Raw genomic sequence first — 13,910 nt, 5'->3', positions numbered from 1 at the left:
TTGAGGCATTCTATTTGCCACTGCAGTGTTCAGTTTCAAAGGGAGCAGCTATTTGGATATTCACCAATCTTTTAACAGGAAAAGCAACTCAACAGCTTTGCATTTCCCTTCATAGGAAACTCTGATATTTTAGTATGCAACCAGATGAATGCAAACAACATGAAGGACACCAGGGTAAGGTTGCACAAGAATGATTTTATTTTTATTTTTCCTCTTTTGCATGGAATGGGGATACATTATTAACAGCCTCAGCAAGTTTGTTATTTTATACTCATGTGGCTACGTCATGCAGAAGTTATAGGCCTCCCTAGTGTTCTATAATCTTGGCAGCACCATTTTACACAGAAGTTTGTGTTCAGAGTTTACTGTTCTAAGAATGAGCCTTAGCCAGATTGGTGCTCTCTGCCTGCCCTGCAGCATGAGATAATCAGATGTTTCTTCTTCTGCTTATGATGAACTATGTTTTCATATTCCAAGTAATATATTTAATCTCAGCTATGGTTAATGAAAGAAAGCCCTCCCCAACTTGGCATGAATGGATTCATATATCCACACAAAGCCATAATGTACTTTGATTCTATCTTACATTGTGCAAATCTGATCAATTATGGCTTAGCCATAAAGCACAGTTCAGTCAAAGTCAAATATGATGTGTGAATCAAGTCTGTAAATCTCATGCTTCCCAGTGGGAATTACAAGAGATGTGGTGTAAGCCTATCTATAGCAGCGTTTCTCAACCTCAGCAACTTTAAGGTGTGTAGCCTTCAACTCCCAGAATTCTCCAGCCATGCATGCTGGCTGAAGAATTATGGGAGTTGAAGTCTACACACCTTAAAGTTGCTGAGGTTGAGAAACATTGGTCTAAAGTATCCCAATTTGGGAAGGGCTAAGCTATAGTTTGAAGATGACTTCCTTGCAATAGCCATAGTTTTTGTTTGGCCAACATTGCATGCTGAACTTACTCAATTACAAAAGCAACAGCTTCCCAAATGGTTCCTGCAGCTGGATAAAGAAGGCAAGTGTCAGCCTGGATAGGGGGAGATTAAAGCTTTAATCTTTAACACTGAATGGCTGTTGACTTCTGGAGGAATAATGGCAGACTGAAGACAGCTCTGTTTTTTGCAGAGCTGATGGCCATAGTGGTTAAGAGGAGCTGGCAAAGGATCCAGCTCTTCAGAACCATCTCCAGATAAAGGAGATGACTGGACCTTCCTCACAGAGGCTCCCTGTGAAGAAATTGCATGATCTCCAGCGGATTAAGCGTTCTGGGAGTCATGGAAAACATTGAACCCAAGCTGTGGTTTGGAGCCTTCAAAAGGACACTAGATTTGCATACACTTCCTCTCTTAATTGACAACCTATTAACAACTTATTTGGAATTAAAAACCTTCTGAAGGGCAGGTTCCTGCATACCAGAAGAATTTCCTTCCATCCCTGAAGAAAGGAGATGTAAGTTTAAAGATTAGAAGGGAAAAAAAAAAAATTTTGAAAAGCAAAAGGGAGTTTAAAATGTTGACTGTGGACACTTAAGGGGCCAGATGGATTTGAAAGAATAGTTTTTATAGACTGTGTTAAATTTTATAAAAATATAGTTGATGATTTTGGAATTAATTGTAAGAAAACTTACTGTGGGAAAGTTCTGACTCTGAAAAGAAACAAAAGGTAAGACTGGACTTTGAAGGTTAACTAGAGGAAACCAGACAGCAATTAAAGGAGAAGATAGCTATTAACACAACAGAGAAACATTATCTTACTATAGAAGAATTTAAGTTAGTTTGGGAACAATGTGTTCAGGACTTTGTATTAAAAGTTTTAAAGTATTTTAAAAACTTTTTGATATGCCTAAAGTAGAGTTAACAGAGGTTATAGAAGAAGAAAAGACTTTGTTGGATAAAACAGAGGCTGAGGATGATTTGAATAGGGATCTTAAAATGGACTTTAAAAAACTGACAGACTATAAAAGAAATTTGGAAGACACAGAAGATGTTGAAATGGGATTTTAAAATGACATGGAGAAAGAAACTGGATGGGACTTAACAAGTTATACTAGATGATATTTGAACAATTAAAGGGGATGTTCAGATTATAAATCAGAAGAGTGACTCTGAGAGCCATCTTATTTTGGATCCACAGAATGGAAGTATGAAAGTAGGGAGAAAATGATAAGAGATTATCATGTGGGATTTTATTTGAAGAAACTACTGAAGATCAAGTAGAAGAAAAAGGAATTTTTCTTCTAAACAGAAGAAAAAGGAATTCAAAGTGGACTTATCTGATCAAGGTTAAGTTGTATAAATTGTGATTCTGGGCTTTTACTATTGGAATCTTTTCTTATGACCAGGATTGTCTAATGAGGGTTTAAAGATTTTTTTCATATGGGAATAAACTTTCTATGTCCTAATTGTTAGAGAAAATTATAGGTTAGAATGTAAAAGGGATTTATTTAATTTAGTTTAAGATATACAGTACTGTGCAGAAGTTTTAGGCAGGTGTGAAAAAATGCTGTAAAGTAAGAATCCTTTCAAAAATATATATTGTAATTATGTTTATCAATTTACAAAATCCAAAGTGAGTGAACAGAAGAAAGATCTAAATCAAATCAATACTTGGTGTGACTACCCTTTGGCTTCAAACCAGCATCAATTCTTACACTTGCACACTTTGTACACTTGCACAAAGTCAGGGATCTTGTAGGATTAGAGTCAGGTGTATGATTAAACAATTATACTAAGCAGGTGCTAATGATCATCAATTTCATATGTAGGTTGAAACACAGTCATTAACTGAAAGAGAAACAGCTGTGTAGGAGGCTTAAAACTGGGTGAGGAACAGCCAAACTCTGCTACTAAGGTGAGGTTGTGGAAGACAGTTTCATGTCACAGGTCATACCCCATGGCAAGACTGAGCGCAGCAACAAGACACAAGGTAGTTCTACTGCATCAGCAAGGTCTCTCCCAGGCAAAAATTTCAAAGCAGACTGGGATTTCAAGATGTGCTGTTCAAGCTCTTTTGAAGAAACACAAAGAAACAGGCAACGTTGAGGACCTTAGACGCAGTGGTCAGCCAAGGAAACCTAATGCAGCAGATGAAAGATACACCATGCTTACTTCCCTTTGACATTGGAAGATGTACAGCAGTGCCATCAGCACAGAACTGGTGGAAACCAGTGGGACCCAGGTATACCCATCTACTGTCAGAAGAAGTCTGGCCAGAAGTGGTCTTCATGGAAGAATTGTGGCCAAAAAGCCATACCTCCGATGTGGAAACAAGGCTAAGCGACTCAACGATGCACAAAAACATAGGAACTGGGGTGCAGAAAAATGGCAGGTGTTCTGGACTAATGAGTCAAAATTTGAAATATTTGGCTGTAGCGGGAGGCAGTTTGTTCACCAAAGGGCTGGAGAGCGGTACAAGAATGAGTGTCTGCAGGCAATAGTGAAGCATGGTGGAGGTTCCTTGCAAGTTTGGGGCTGCATATCTGCAAATGGAGTTGGAGATTTGATCAGGATCAATGGTGTCCTCAATGCTGAGAAATACAGGCAGATACTTATCCATCATACCATACCATCAGGGAGGTGTGTGATTGGCCCCAAATTTATTCTGCAGCAGGATGACCCCAAACATACAGCCAATGTCATGAAGAACAATCTTCAGCGTCAAGAACAAGAAGCAGTCCTGGAAGTGATGGTTTGGCCCCCACAGAGCCCTTATCTCAACATCATGGAGTCTGTCTGAGATTACATGAAGAGACAGAAGGATCTGAGACAGCCCACATCTGCAAGAGATCTGTGGTTAGTTCTCCAAGATGTTTGGAACAACCTACCTGCTGAGTTCCTTCAAAAACTGTGTGCAAGTGTACCTAGAAGAATTGATGCTGTTTTGAAGGCAAAGGGTGGTCACACCAAATATTGATTTGATTTGGGTTTTTCTTCTGTTTGCTCACTTCGCATTTTGTAAATTGATAAACATAAACAATTACAATATATATTTTTGAAAGCATTCTTACTTTATAGCATTTTTTCATACCTGCCTAAAACTTTTGTACAGTATTGTATATGTTACTATTGTTGGTATTTTTTATGCCTATGGGGATAAATCTTTTATGTTTTACTTAACTGAGAAAGTTATAGTTAAAATGCATAATAGATTTATTTAAGATTAAAATTTATGGGTTATTTCTGGCACTCTTACTGCTTTTGCTGGGTAAGATTTTTTTATAATTTTACTATTATTAAGGGATGACAAATGGGAAGAAGAGGTTTTTTTTTTTTTTGTAATCCTAGATAAGGTCGTGAGCAATTGTAAATATACTTGTTTGGAGGGAAAGGGAAGTCACTTTTTATATCTTTTTCTTTCTTTTCTTTTTTGTTTGTATATATTTTCTAGGTTTGTATTTACCTTTTATCCATGTACAATTCTAATAAAAATATTATAAAAAACCACTGAATGGCTGTTTAGGACCAATATCTGAACCAGCTCATAAGAACTGGGAGGATCAGAAAAACAAGTCAACATTCTAGCATCACTTCTCACGGGCAGATGGCTCAGTGAGATTCATAAGCAGACATTAGGGCAAAGTTGCTTTTGAGGTTATGGAACATATTTTAGATCAATAGCAAAATATATTCCTCAAGGTGATCAGCCAACACTTTCAGAGGATTAAACAAAAGTCATAACTATTATTTTGAACATTTATTTAAATCTTGTCTTTTGCTGTGGAATAATTTCAAATTAAAAATTTCCATTTTAGTGTTAATAAATCAAGAATATTCATTAATAGAAATGAATTAAATCTGAAGCAATGTTGGTGACCCATAAGGAATATGAATCTTAGTCCAAGGATTTAGTCCAAGTACATTTGTTAACATACTTAGAAAAACGAATAGAAAGAACATCTGTGGAATGTATTATATACTAAGAAGTTCCACAGGTGGTGGCTTTAAAGGAATTTTTCCTAAGGTAAATTTTTTAGCTTCAAACTGCTTCAGTTCTTCTGCAGATAGCTCTGTCTTTGGGGTAAATAACTCTTCTGAAGTACTGCTGGTTGGGGTTATTGGGGATGTCAGTGCAACATTACTTGCAAGAGAATTTGCTGATTCTCCAAAGACCATATTTGCAGAATTCAAGTCAGAAGGAGCAACTGTTTTTCCAAATAGTGTAGCCGATGTGATGTCTGGTGAAGGATTTGCAGAAAAAGGTTTTTCAAATCCAGAAAATCCAGGTGTTCCAATTCCATCTGAAGTTGTAGCCATTTTAAACGAAAATGAAACTGGCAGATTACTAAAGCCAACTGTATGGGGAGCAGCCGAAGAAAACGTGGCACCTTGGACATTAGAAAGGCTGCCAAATATAGGTGTGCTTCCAGATGAGACAGTGGCAAGTTCAGAAGGAGATTTGAAAGAAAAGGCTTGAACATTATTCTGTTTATCCACAGGAAAGTCTGCAATTGTAGCATACAGAAAAAGTTGTAAGTACATTTGCAATATTAAGAAAAAGAAAATTGCAGTAAATGGGGAACTAGGATTATCAAAATGAAGCATGCAATAAAATGGATCAGCCAAAATTAATCTCTTACTTGACGTTCCAAAAGATGATGTCTGCTGTCCTCCAAACCCAAATGGAGGCGATTGGTGACTAGCCACCTTCTTCAATTCAGTTATCTTAAAAACAAATAAAAGTTCTACATCTCACATATTGTTTTATGGCCTCAGACTCAATATTTTGAAATGTACATGCATACTAAAATGAGATTATTTTTATTATCTAAATTTTTTCTACTTATGTTGTTGTAAATATTATTTCACATTTATTTTGCTTTAGCGGCAAGCTGCATTTTTTTTCCTGGACCCTATTCCAGAGAAACTTCACGTTTCTGTTACTGAAGAGCACGATGTCCCTTTATCCTCCAATTTGGCAATTACCATCTTTTAAAACCAAGAAGTAAGCCTGGGTTCTTTTATAAATTTGCTGGCAGGGAGGCAGGAGGCAAAGAAAGCAAAGCACTTTTTCTCAGAAACCGAGGCAAGGAAGCTGAATATGACCTCATTCTGAGAGAAGCATCTACCTGCCTGCTAAAGGCTGTAGGTGAGGTAATACTTCACATTTGAGAAATTGGAAATCTACTCCAGTTTCTAAACCTCCAGAGGGATATATGGAGGGAACATGATGTTCAAACTGTCATCTATTAACTTGGTAAACCTTTTGCTTAACCGCACAGGGAGGTCTATCTTATCTGACTTCTCCTTCGTAACAGACAAATCACGCCAGGCTCAACATGAAAACTCAGACAAGTATTTATCTGCCATGGATACAATCTGTACAGATTAGCAGCAGATAAACACTTGATAGACTCCATGGGGATCCTGATTATTTTCTTTATTTATTACATTTCTATGCCATTAGTTATTTCTCTATACAACCCCCCAAATGCCCTCAAATAAAACAAATGCTGAGAACACCACCTAAAATCTTGTCTACAGAAATTCATTTTAAATGTGTTTATAAAGCTGCTAACTATGTTAAGCCCCCTTATCTCAACTATAGCAGTTACAGAGTAAACGCAATCCTTCAATCACTGAGACAAACCAGTAGCAACTGCAGGTGGACTGTCTTCCCTCTATTAGTTCTTCAGCTGCCATCACCACTCTTCAACACAGACACACGTATATTATTAAGGTACTATCATTTGCCATAATATCAAAAATTATTAATGCTTTGAAAATCATTAGGAATGAAAATATGCAATATGACATATGACATTTTAAAAAATAAATACAACCAAGAACACTTTTGATTTTCCAGTTATTCTCACCAGTGCAGTTTTAGTAGAGGCTGTTATATTCTTCAGTTCACGCAATCGACTTCTCCACTGAGTAGCTAATTGCTGGACTGAACTGATCTGAAAAGAGGAAGTAAGACACTTCAATTACTGCTTCACATTTCAAATACCTTTCTGAAAAAAAGAATTACTCCAAACCACAGCCTTCTATACTAAATGATATAGACACTTACATAAGTTTGTATGTTATTGTTTGCTCTACAGTTATAATATTCAAGGCGCAACTCTTCTGGTAGAAAGTCGGGGAAACCTGTAAGAATAACATCAATCAAAGACCTGAAAGGGAAATATTTATTTTATCCCCATAATGCAAGCCTAGTAAATATACATATAGACCAGTTTGTGCTTAAGAAAGACTCATTGGCAATATAATTCATTAGGCAAATAAGGAAAACTATTACATTCATTTTGTCTCTTAAGCCCCTGCAAAACCTGAGTCAAAAATTCTGCCCCATCTTCCAGTGACTGTCCCATATTGCCAACCACACCTCCTGCTGTCCTCTGAAGTTTTTTTTTCCCCCCCTCTAAAAAGTGTGTAGGCCCTCGTCAATCAATTGCACACTCTAGATCTAATTGAGATGCCTACCTGAGATGTGAGATCTGGGTATCACACATATGCATGTCTCCTAAATCTGTCCTCATATTAGAATAAAGGTGCCTGGTCCAAATTATTTTGGCCTAAGTTTTAAATACTGTATATCTTATAGTGACAGATCTCTATATTCACCAGGCAATAGTAGTTTAAAGGAAAATAAATGATTGAGCTCATATGCTTTCCATGTTCTCCTGTTAATAGCTCTCAAGTTGTCTAGCCTGCCCCTCCAATGGAGCTCACAGTGTGAGTGTAAGAGTCTGGCCACACACTGAAGGGGGTGTGTGAGCATATGTGAGAGAGACAGACAAATACTGTACAGGCATAAAGGTATTTGCAGAGGAGAATCAGGAGATGGGAGAAGGGCATAAATGCATTCACCCACCAGATTTAAAGTATTCTCTAACTCTTAGTCCCAGATTTACTATGGAAGAAAAAAGGGCTTGCTAATTCTCTGTTACTCATATGAAATGTATAATCAACCCTCATAGGTACACTTATAGCTCCTTCTTAGGTTTAATATAAAAATCACTACAGTTAAGTCTCAAAAGGACACTGAAAAATGACTTAAACTGCATAAAGCATTTAAGTGTAAATGCCCACTTGAGCCATACTGCCTTAGTTACACAGAGATATGCAATGTCTCATCCAATGAGACCTGACAACAGAGTAATTTGTACCTGAAATATTAGGTTTTTCTTTCATAGGTGAATAGGTGGAAAACATCCATTGTCCTGAAGATTCCCAAATCTCCATGTCTTTCATTATTATTTCACTGAATAAATGATAATGGAAAGTGATAAAACTAAACTGATGAGAAATCAAAGCCAAGCTAATCTTAAGGTTTCACTGTTTTTAAACATGGAGACAAATCAAAGACTTACTGAGCATAATAAGCCTAGTTAATTTTATGAAAGGCTTAACTACAATCCTTTTCTCTTTCCCAAATGCAAGAAACAGGATCTGATCTAAAATTGGTCAGTCTGGCAGACAGTGTAAGCTGTGATGGAAGTGCTGCTCTGCTATCAAGAAACCCTGCCAGTGGGATTTGGTAGGGTCTCCTACCACCATGGGCCTCCAGGTGTACCTACAAAATGGTCTACAGGCCAATTTGCATATTCTGTATGCAATTATAATACTCAGTTCAATAGACTGTATAAACAACCATGGCAAAGGATCGCAGACACAGAGTTTAGGACTGTTGTTTTTAACTGCACCCTTAAATCTAATAGTAATAAAGGAATAGAAAAATGCCACTTACAGAAGCTTTTCTTCTTCATTTTTAATATCATTATTCACATTTTCACTCGAATCTAATGCAGCAAACCTATTCTGAGAAAAATTCAAGAATCTGGGATCTTTGTTACTTTGCCAGTTAGAAGATTTTGAAAAACTGGATGTCTGTAAACTACTGGAATGCTGGCGCTGCCCACTCCATGCTCCTCTTCTGCTAGAGCCTTTGGGTGAAAAGAACAAGGTGTGTCAAACATTTATCTTCTTTGGAGCAAAAGTAATTTAACCTATACCACAGAATTAAATAACAGAGATGGGCTTGGAAAGACTATTTGGCAGGATACAAATCCAACACGTATAGAAAACACAATCATTCTAACATGGACTGATTCTCTAGAAGCAGTCCTAAGCTTTGTTAGTTGTGACCAGGTCCCACTGAAATTACTAAGATTTGCTTCTAATAAACATGTGTGCAATCATTTTGTACTATTTTCTTAAATGTTAGATGTCACTGACTGAAATAATTCATAAGATAATGCTCTAAGACAGCTTTACCATTCATCTGAAAAGAGAGGAAACATTATTCAATAATAAAGCATCCTTGAGACCTGCAATGAAGGCTAACAAGCAATATAATCAAACAGAAGAAGATAGCAAAAAAGAAAAGAATCAAAACTCAGCAGTGGAAACATGCTTTGCATGGCCCCAGTTTCAAGTCCTGGATCTATGGTTAAATGGGTACGATAGCAAGTGATGGAGGAAAACCTCAACAAAAGCTGGCTGAAAGGAGCTACATTTCTAAGATTTAGACTGTCAGTATTATGATTATTATTCTTCAGTCTCTAAGTCTGCAATCCTATGGATATCTGGAATTCAGTGGAACCTAAAGCATAATCTGTTTAAACTCAGGATGATGGTTTAATCCCACAACTGTGTATGTGCAAAATGTGCTTTTCTTCTAAAAAAAATAATAAAACCAGAAAACTAAACATTATACATTACGTGAAACCATTACAAGCTTTTGTACTTTCTTGTGTCATGCTTAATTACTCCATATTGTAAATTAAGATATTTACACATATTTCCATCCCTTCAAAGCACTTCAACTGTGATCCTCTTTATCCCTGCTGACTTTGAAATACTGAGAATTTGCAGAGATCACAATGAGCCAGTGTTCCAACCAGCTGACCAATAGAAGCGTGTATAAACTGACATTTACACTAAATGGAAACAAAACAAACAGCTAGCCTTTCAGTTCAGTCGTGCGTATTCTCTCTGTGAGTATCTTTAACAGCCCATCAAACTCTGATGATAAAAAGATAGCATTTCAGCATTTTTGGAATCAGGTGCTTTTCTCAATAGTTGTAACCATGGTTACACATTGCTGTAGCAGCTGAAGAGGGAGAGACCTTTTAAATGAATGGGATGCTGGGGGGGGGATGGGCGGTGTGGACTCAGTTGTACTTAAAACAGATCCCACTGAAATCAACCAAACACTTATATGTTTATTTCATGAGAAGGATAACAACTTCAAACACAATGGCTGAATAACAACTATTCCAGAACCAGATTACTTTCTGCACTGTCCATTAATATTGCTTCTGTAACAAACCTTGTTTTAATCTTGGTATTTACTAGATTTCAGCATTATTGTTTTTTGAAGTCTGTTTTGATTCTCTTAACTGCTTTTGGATTCTCTGGCAATCAATTCTCAATTTTATTTTGAGCGGTATCAAAATAAAATCAACCATCCTAATAAAAAATATGGCCAAGTTTGGTTTCAACCTATTATTGTAAAAGAGGCTGGGGATCAAGGGGAAAATACAAGCAAACAAGACAGAGACCAACAGAAGAGAATTGTGATGGAATGGACTTATGAAGGCCATGCTCAGGGAGATAAGCGTGTTCTTAGCCCCCAACAGCATGGGAAGTTCAAGAAAATGAGGCTGGCACCCCCCTAAGGAATTCACGGTGTTGTGGCTGGCTGGCTTGGGAACTAGGGTTCAGTCTGGGGAGATTTTCTGTCTGGAGGTTGTAGCTAATAAACGCAACAGAACTGTATTTGCATTGTCTCTTGGAGTTCTTTGGGCTGAACCTGACATCAATCTCCCCAGACTGAACCCTAGTTCCCAAGCCAGCCAGCCACAACACCGTGAATTCCTTAGGGAGGTGCCAGCCTCATCTTCTTGAACTTCCCACGCTCCTGCTGGGGGCTAAGAACACGCTTATCTCCCTGAGCCTGGCCTTCATAAGTCCATTCCATCACAAGAATATACGTAGCTCAGGGTCAAACTGTGGAGTCCCTGGGGCTCTCTGAGCTTGGTTGTTTTCTTGCAAACGTTTTGTTACCCGGCTAGGTAACATCTTCAGTGCTAGAAAGGAGTGGGGTTTGCTCTCACTTTAGTAGTTTGCCCTGTCAACCCCACTCTGTTCTACCACTGAAGATGTTACCTAGCCGGGTAACGAAACGTTTGCAAGAAAACAACCAAGCTCAGAGAGCCCCAAGAACTCCACAAACCAGATAGGAATCAATACTTGTCCGCAGCCTAGAACGCAGGGGCGGATCCTTCTCTGACGGGTAAGTCCACATAGCAGCAACGTTCCCCGCGAGAAGAAAGCCTGGAAACCGCAAGCAGCGAGAGTTAACGACCACGGAGCACGCGAGTCCCCTACGCACCTGAGTTCTGATCAAAGGCCTGGCTAGATCTCCCACTGCGCGGATGCTCGTACCAGCATCGGTCACCGAAACGGCAGCTGCCCTGTAAGAAGTAAGAGCACACCAAACCAGAATTCCGAGCCATGAGAGGGCAACGCCTCACCGCCGATCCTACGAGTTTCCCATCTTAGCTCCCACTACCATATCCGCTGCGCACATGTTTTTCTCTGGGGCTATGCGGAACAGATTTTACGATCTGGGACGTGCCTTTGCACGCAGCGATTAAGGCGCCTGTTGATGACGTAAAGACGACAAGGCTATCCTGGCGGAAGTAAATAGAAGGGCCTCGGCAGATTGCCTGCCTGCGTTCTAGCAAATAATGTTTTCTTATGTTCCTGGTTACTATTAATTAAAAAAAACACGCACCCAAATATATAGTGGTAGGAATTTAGTGTGCCTTTAAAGGCTGTATCCAGCAAGTATAATACAGTAGAAACTCTCCGTATTGTGCTGTTAATGTCAATCCCCACTTTCATTTATTTTATTTTGTATTTTAGATTTGTATTTTAAATTAGAGGGGTTGGGAAACGGGGCAGGAAAACCTGTTTACACAACATGCTCAGTCACAAACTAGTCAAACGTATTTTAGTGTAGTGTGTTGTGCAGGCCCAGCAACCAAACACATACTGGTTGGATATAAAACTTCTAAGAGTGAACTTCTGTCCATTAATTTCAAATGACTTGTTTCCCAATTTGAGGTAATTTTGTAGTTCAAAATAACCAAAATACATCTTTATTTTTAGTCATTTTTTACTAAATCCAATAAGCCATATAAATGGCCTCTCAGTAATAAAAAAAAGCTTTGAGGATAAAAGGGGAAGACACTCCTAATCCAATGCACAGGCTATCTTACTTTGCCTTCAAATTTAAGTGACAAATTCCCAGCGTCTACCAGGAGCATGAGTGAAAAAGGGCTATTTACTTATGAGTTTTTTGGTTTATCAAGAACATGTAAATGTCTATGGTGGGAAATAGGTTTAAACAGATTTCATTCTACTTCAATTCAATAGTAATATAAAGCTTGTTTTGGTATGAGAAGGCACCATAACACCTTGTTGCTAAATTCTATCTGTAAGAATTCAAATCAGAACCCAAGAAAATATCTTCATAAGCAGATATAAATATTTCACATTGTTCATCATAGATTAGTGTTGATATAGACAGATGGTTATTCTTATGGGCATGTGTGGAAAGATATAAGCTGTATAAAAAGAATAATTCTTGAAGATTGATATATGTATTTAGAGGGATTCCTATGATAATTTCTTTGAGGTATTTTAAGCAGCTTAACTTTTAATTTCAGAATGTGGTCCAGAGCATGTGTGGATCAAAACAGTCATCTTGTTTTGATCTAGTACCCTAAGTCTATCAATAGAAGTTTGGGGAAATTACAAGGTTTATGATATAGAAATATGTTGTATATATTTAATTGAATTTGCAACTTACCAATATATGAATAACAATGGTTTTAGTTACTGTAGAAACATTGTAAATCTGGAGTAGTAAAATCTTGGATTTGTGTTCACTCTCCTTTTGAACTGGTTAGTGACAAAATTGAAAGATTGATCAGTTTTACTTTATGTGATTGTGTTTTAATGGTGTATTTAAAAATTGAGTTGTTTGCTATAAATTCTCCCCTTTTTGTTTTGTTGTTTCTTATTTTGTATTTTGCATTTCTGGTTCTTTTTTCTTAGCAAAGCAATAACATTTTAAAAAGTAGTTTAATACAGAACAAAGTGATGGTAGTGTTTCAGTGTTTTATCATCTTTCTTTATGACCCAATTTGTCCCATTTGATTTATCTTCCTTGGAGGGCCTCCAAATGATAGAAGCCAATAGTATAGTAATAGATACATTGTGAAGTGGATTTTGGCAGCTGCAATGTGTTCTATGAAGGTGTAACTGTAAAAATGTCTATTTCACCACAACTATTGAAGAGGTAGGGCCTTATCTTCTAAATGTAGCCATTGTTAAATTATAATTGTGCCCCTAACAGAGAGCTGAACTAACCCCTAATTTTCTTGCCTGGAATTCTATTGTTTACATCTATGTTGGAAGCATACAATTTGGCATTACATTCAATAATCCTGAAAAGAAAGTGTTGAGACATATCATAGTAACATCTTTGCAATTAAATATAGAACCTGAAGTCTACCTCTGTACTAAAAGAAGACTGTAACAGCATACATTGTATTATATACATATACAATATACAGTATTAGCAACCTCCAGCGTGGTTCCCAGAGACACCTCTCTTGAAATCTGTCAATTTCCAGCCCCTTGTTTTTTAAATTGGAAGATAACATGCTGTAAACCAAAGCATCAGCCTCCAATGCCACCTTTATTTCCAGAAATGTTTTTAGATCCAAATAAAAATGGCAGGTAATTACAGTTCAATTAAGCTATAATTAAGCTTCATTTTGAGCTGTACCCAAAGAAATGTAAAGCAAGACAGTGACAGAGCTTCATGTCTGGTTGGAGAATAGTAATTGTGAAGGACAGTGCTTTGTGATTGGTGGGGAGAGGTACTGA

General features: G+C 37.5%; 1 protein-coding gene across 1 annotated transcript; it reads right to left on the bottom strand.

Moving 5' to 3' along the window:
• Positions 1 to 1,472: 1,472 nt before the first annotated feature.
• NUP42 (nucleoporin 42) lies at positions 1,473 to 11,586 on the bottom strand. The gene is made up of 7 exons (XM_007442728.3): positions 11,341 to 11,586; positions 8,692 to 8,887; positions 8,111 to 8,205; positions 7,012 to 7,088; positions 6,812 to 6,898; positions 5,576 to 5,660; positions 1,473 to 5,440 (listed from the first exon to the last, which is right to left on the bottom strand). The coding sequence occupies exons 1-7, from the start codon at positions 11,462 to 11,464 to the stop codon at positions 4,908 to 4,910; spliced, it is 1,197 nt and encodes a 398-aa protein (XP_007442790.1). The 5' UTR covers positions 11,465 to 11,586; the 3' UTR covers positions 1,473 to 4,907.
• Between the last annotated feature and the right edge of the window lie 2,324 nt (positions 11,587 to 13,910).

Source organism: Python bivittatus, unplaced genomic scaffold, assembly GCF_059951505.1.
Source record: "Python bivittatus isolate LINGU-HERP-01145 unplaced genomic scaffold, Pbiv_v1 ctg000610_np1212, whole genome shotgun sequence".
NCBI lineage: Eukaryota > Metazoa > Chordata > Lepidosauria > Squamata > Pythonidae > Python > Python bivittatus.
Note: the sequence above shows the minus strand (reverse complement) of the source record. Positions and strands in the feature narration are given on the sequence as shown.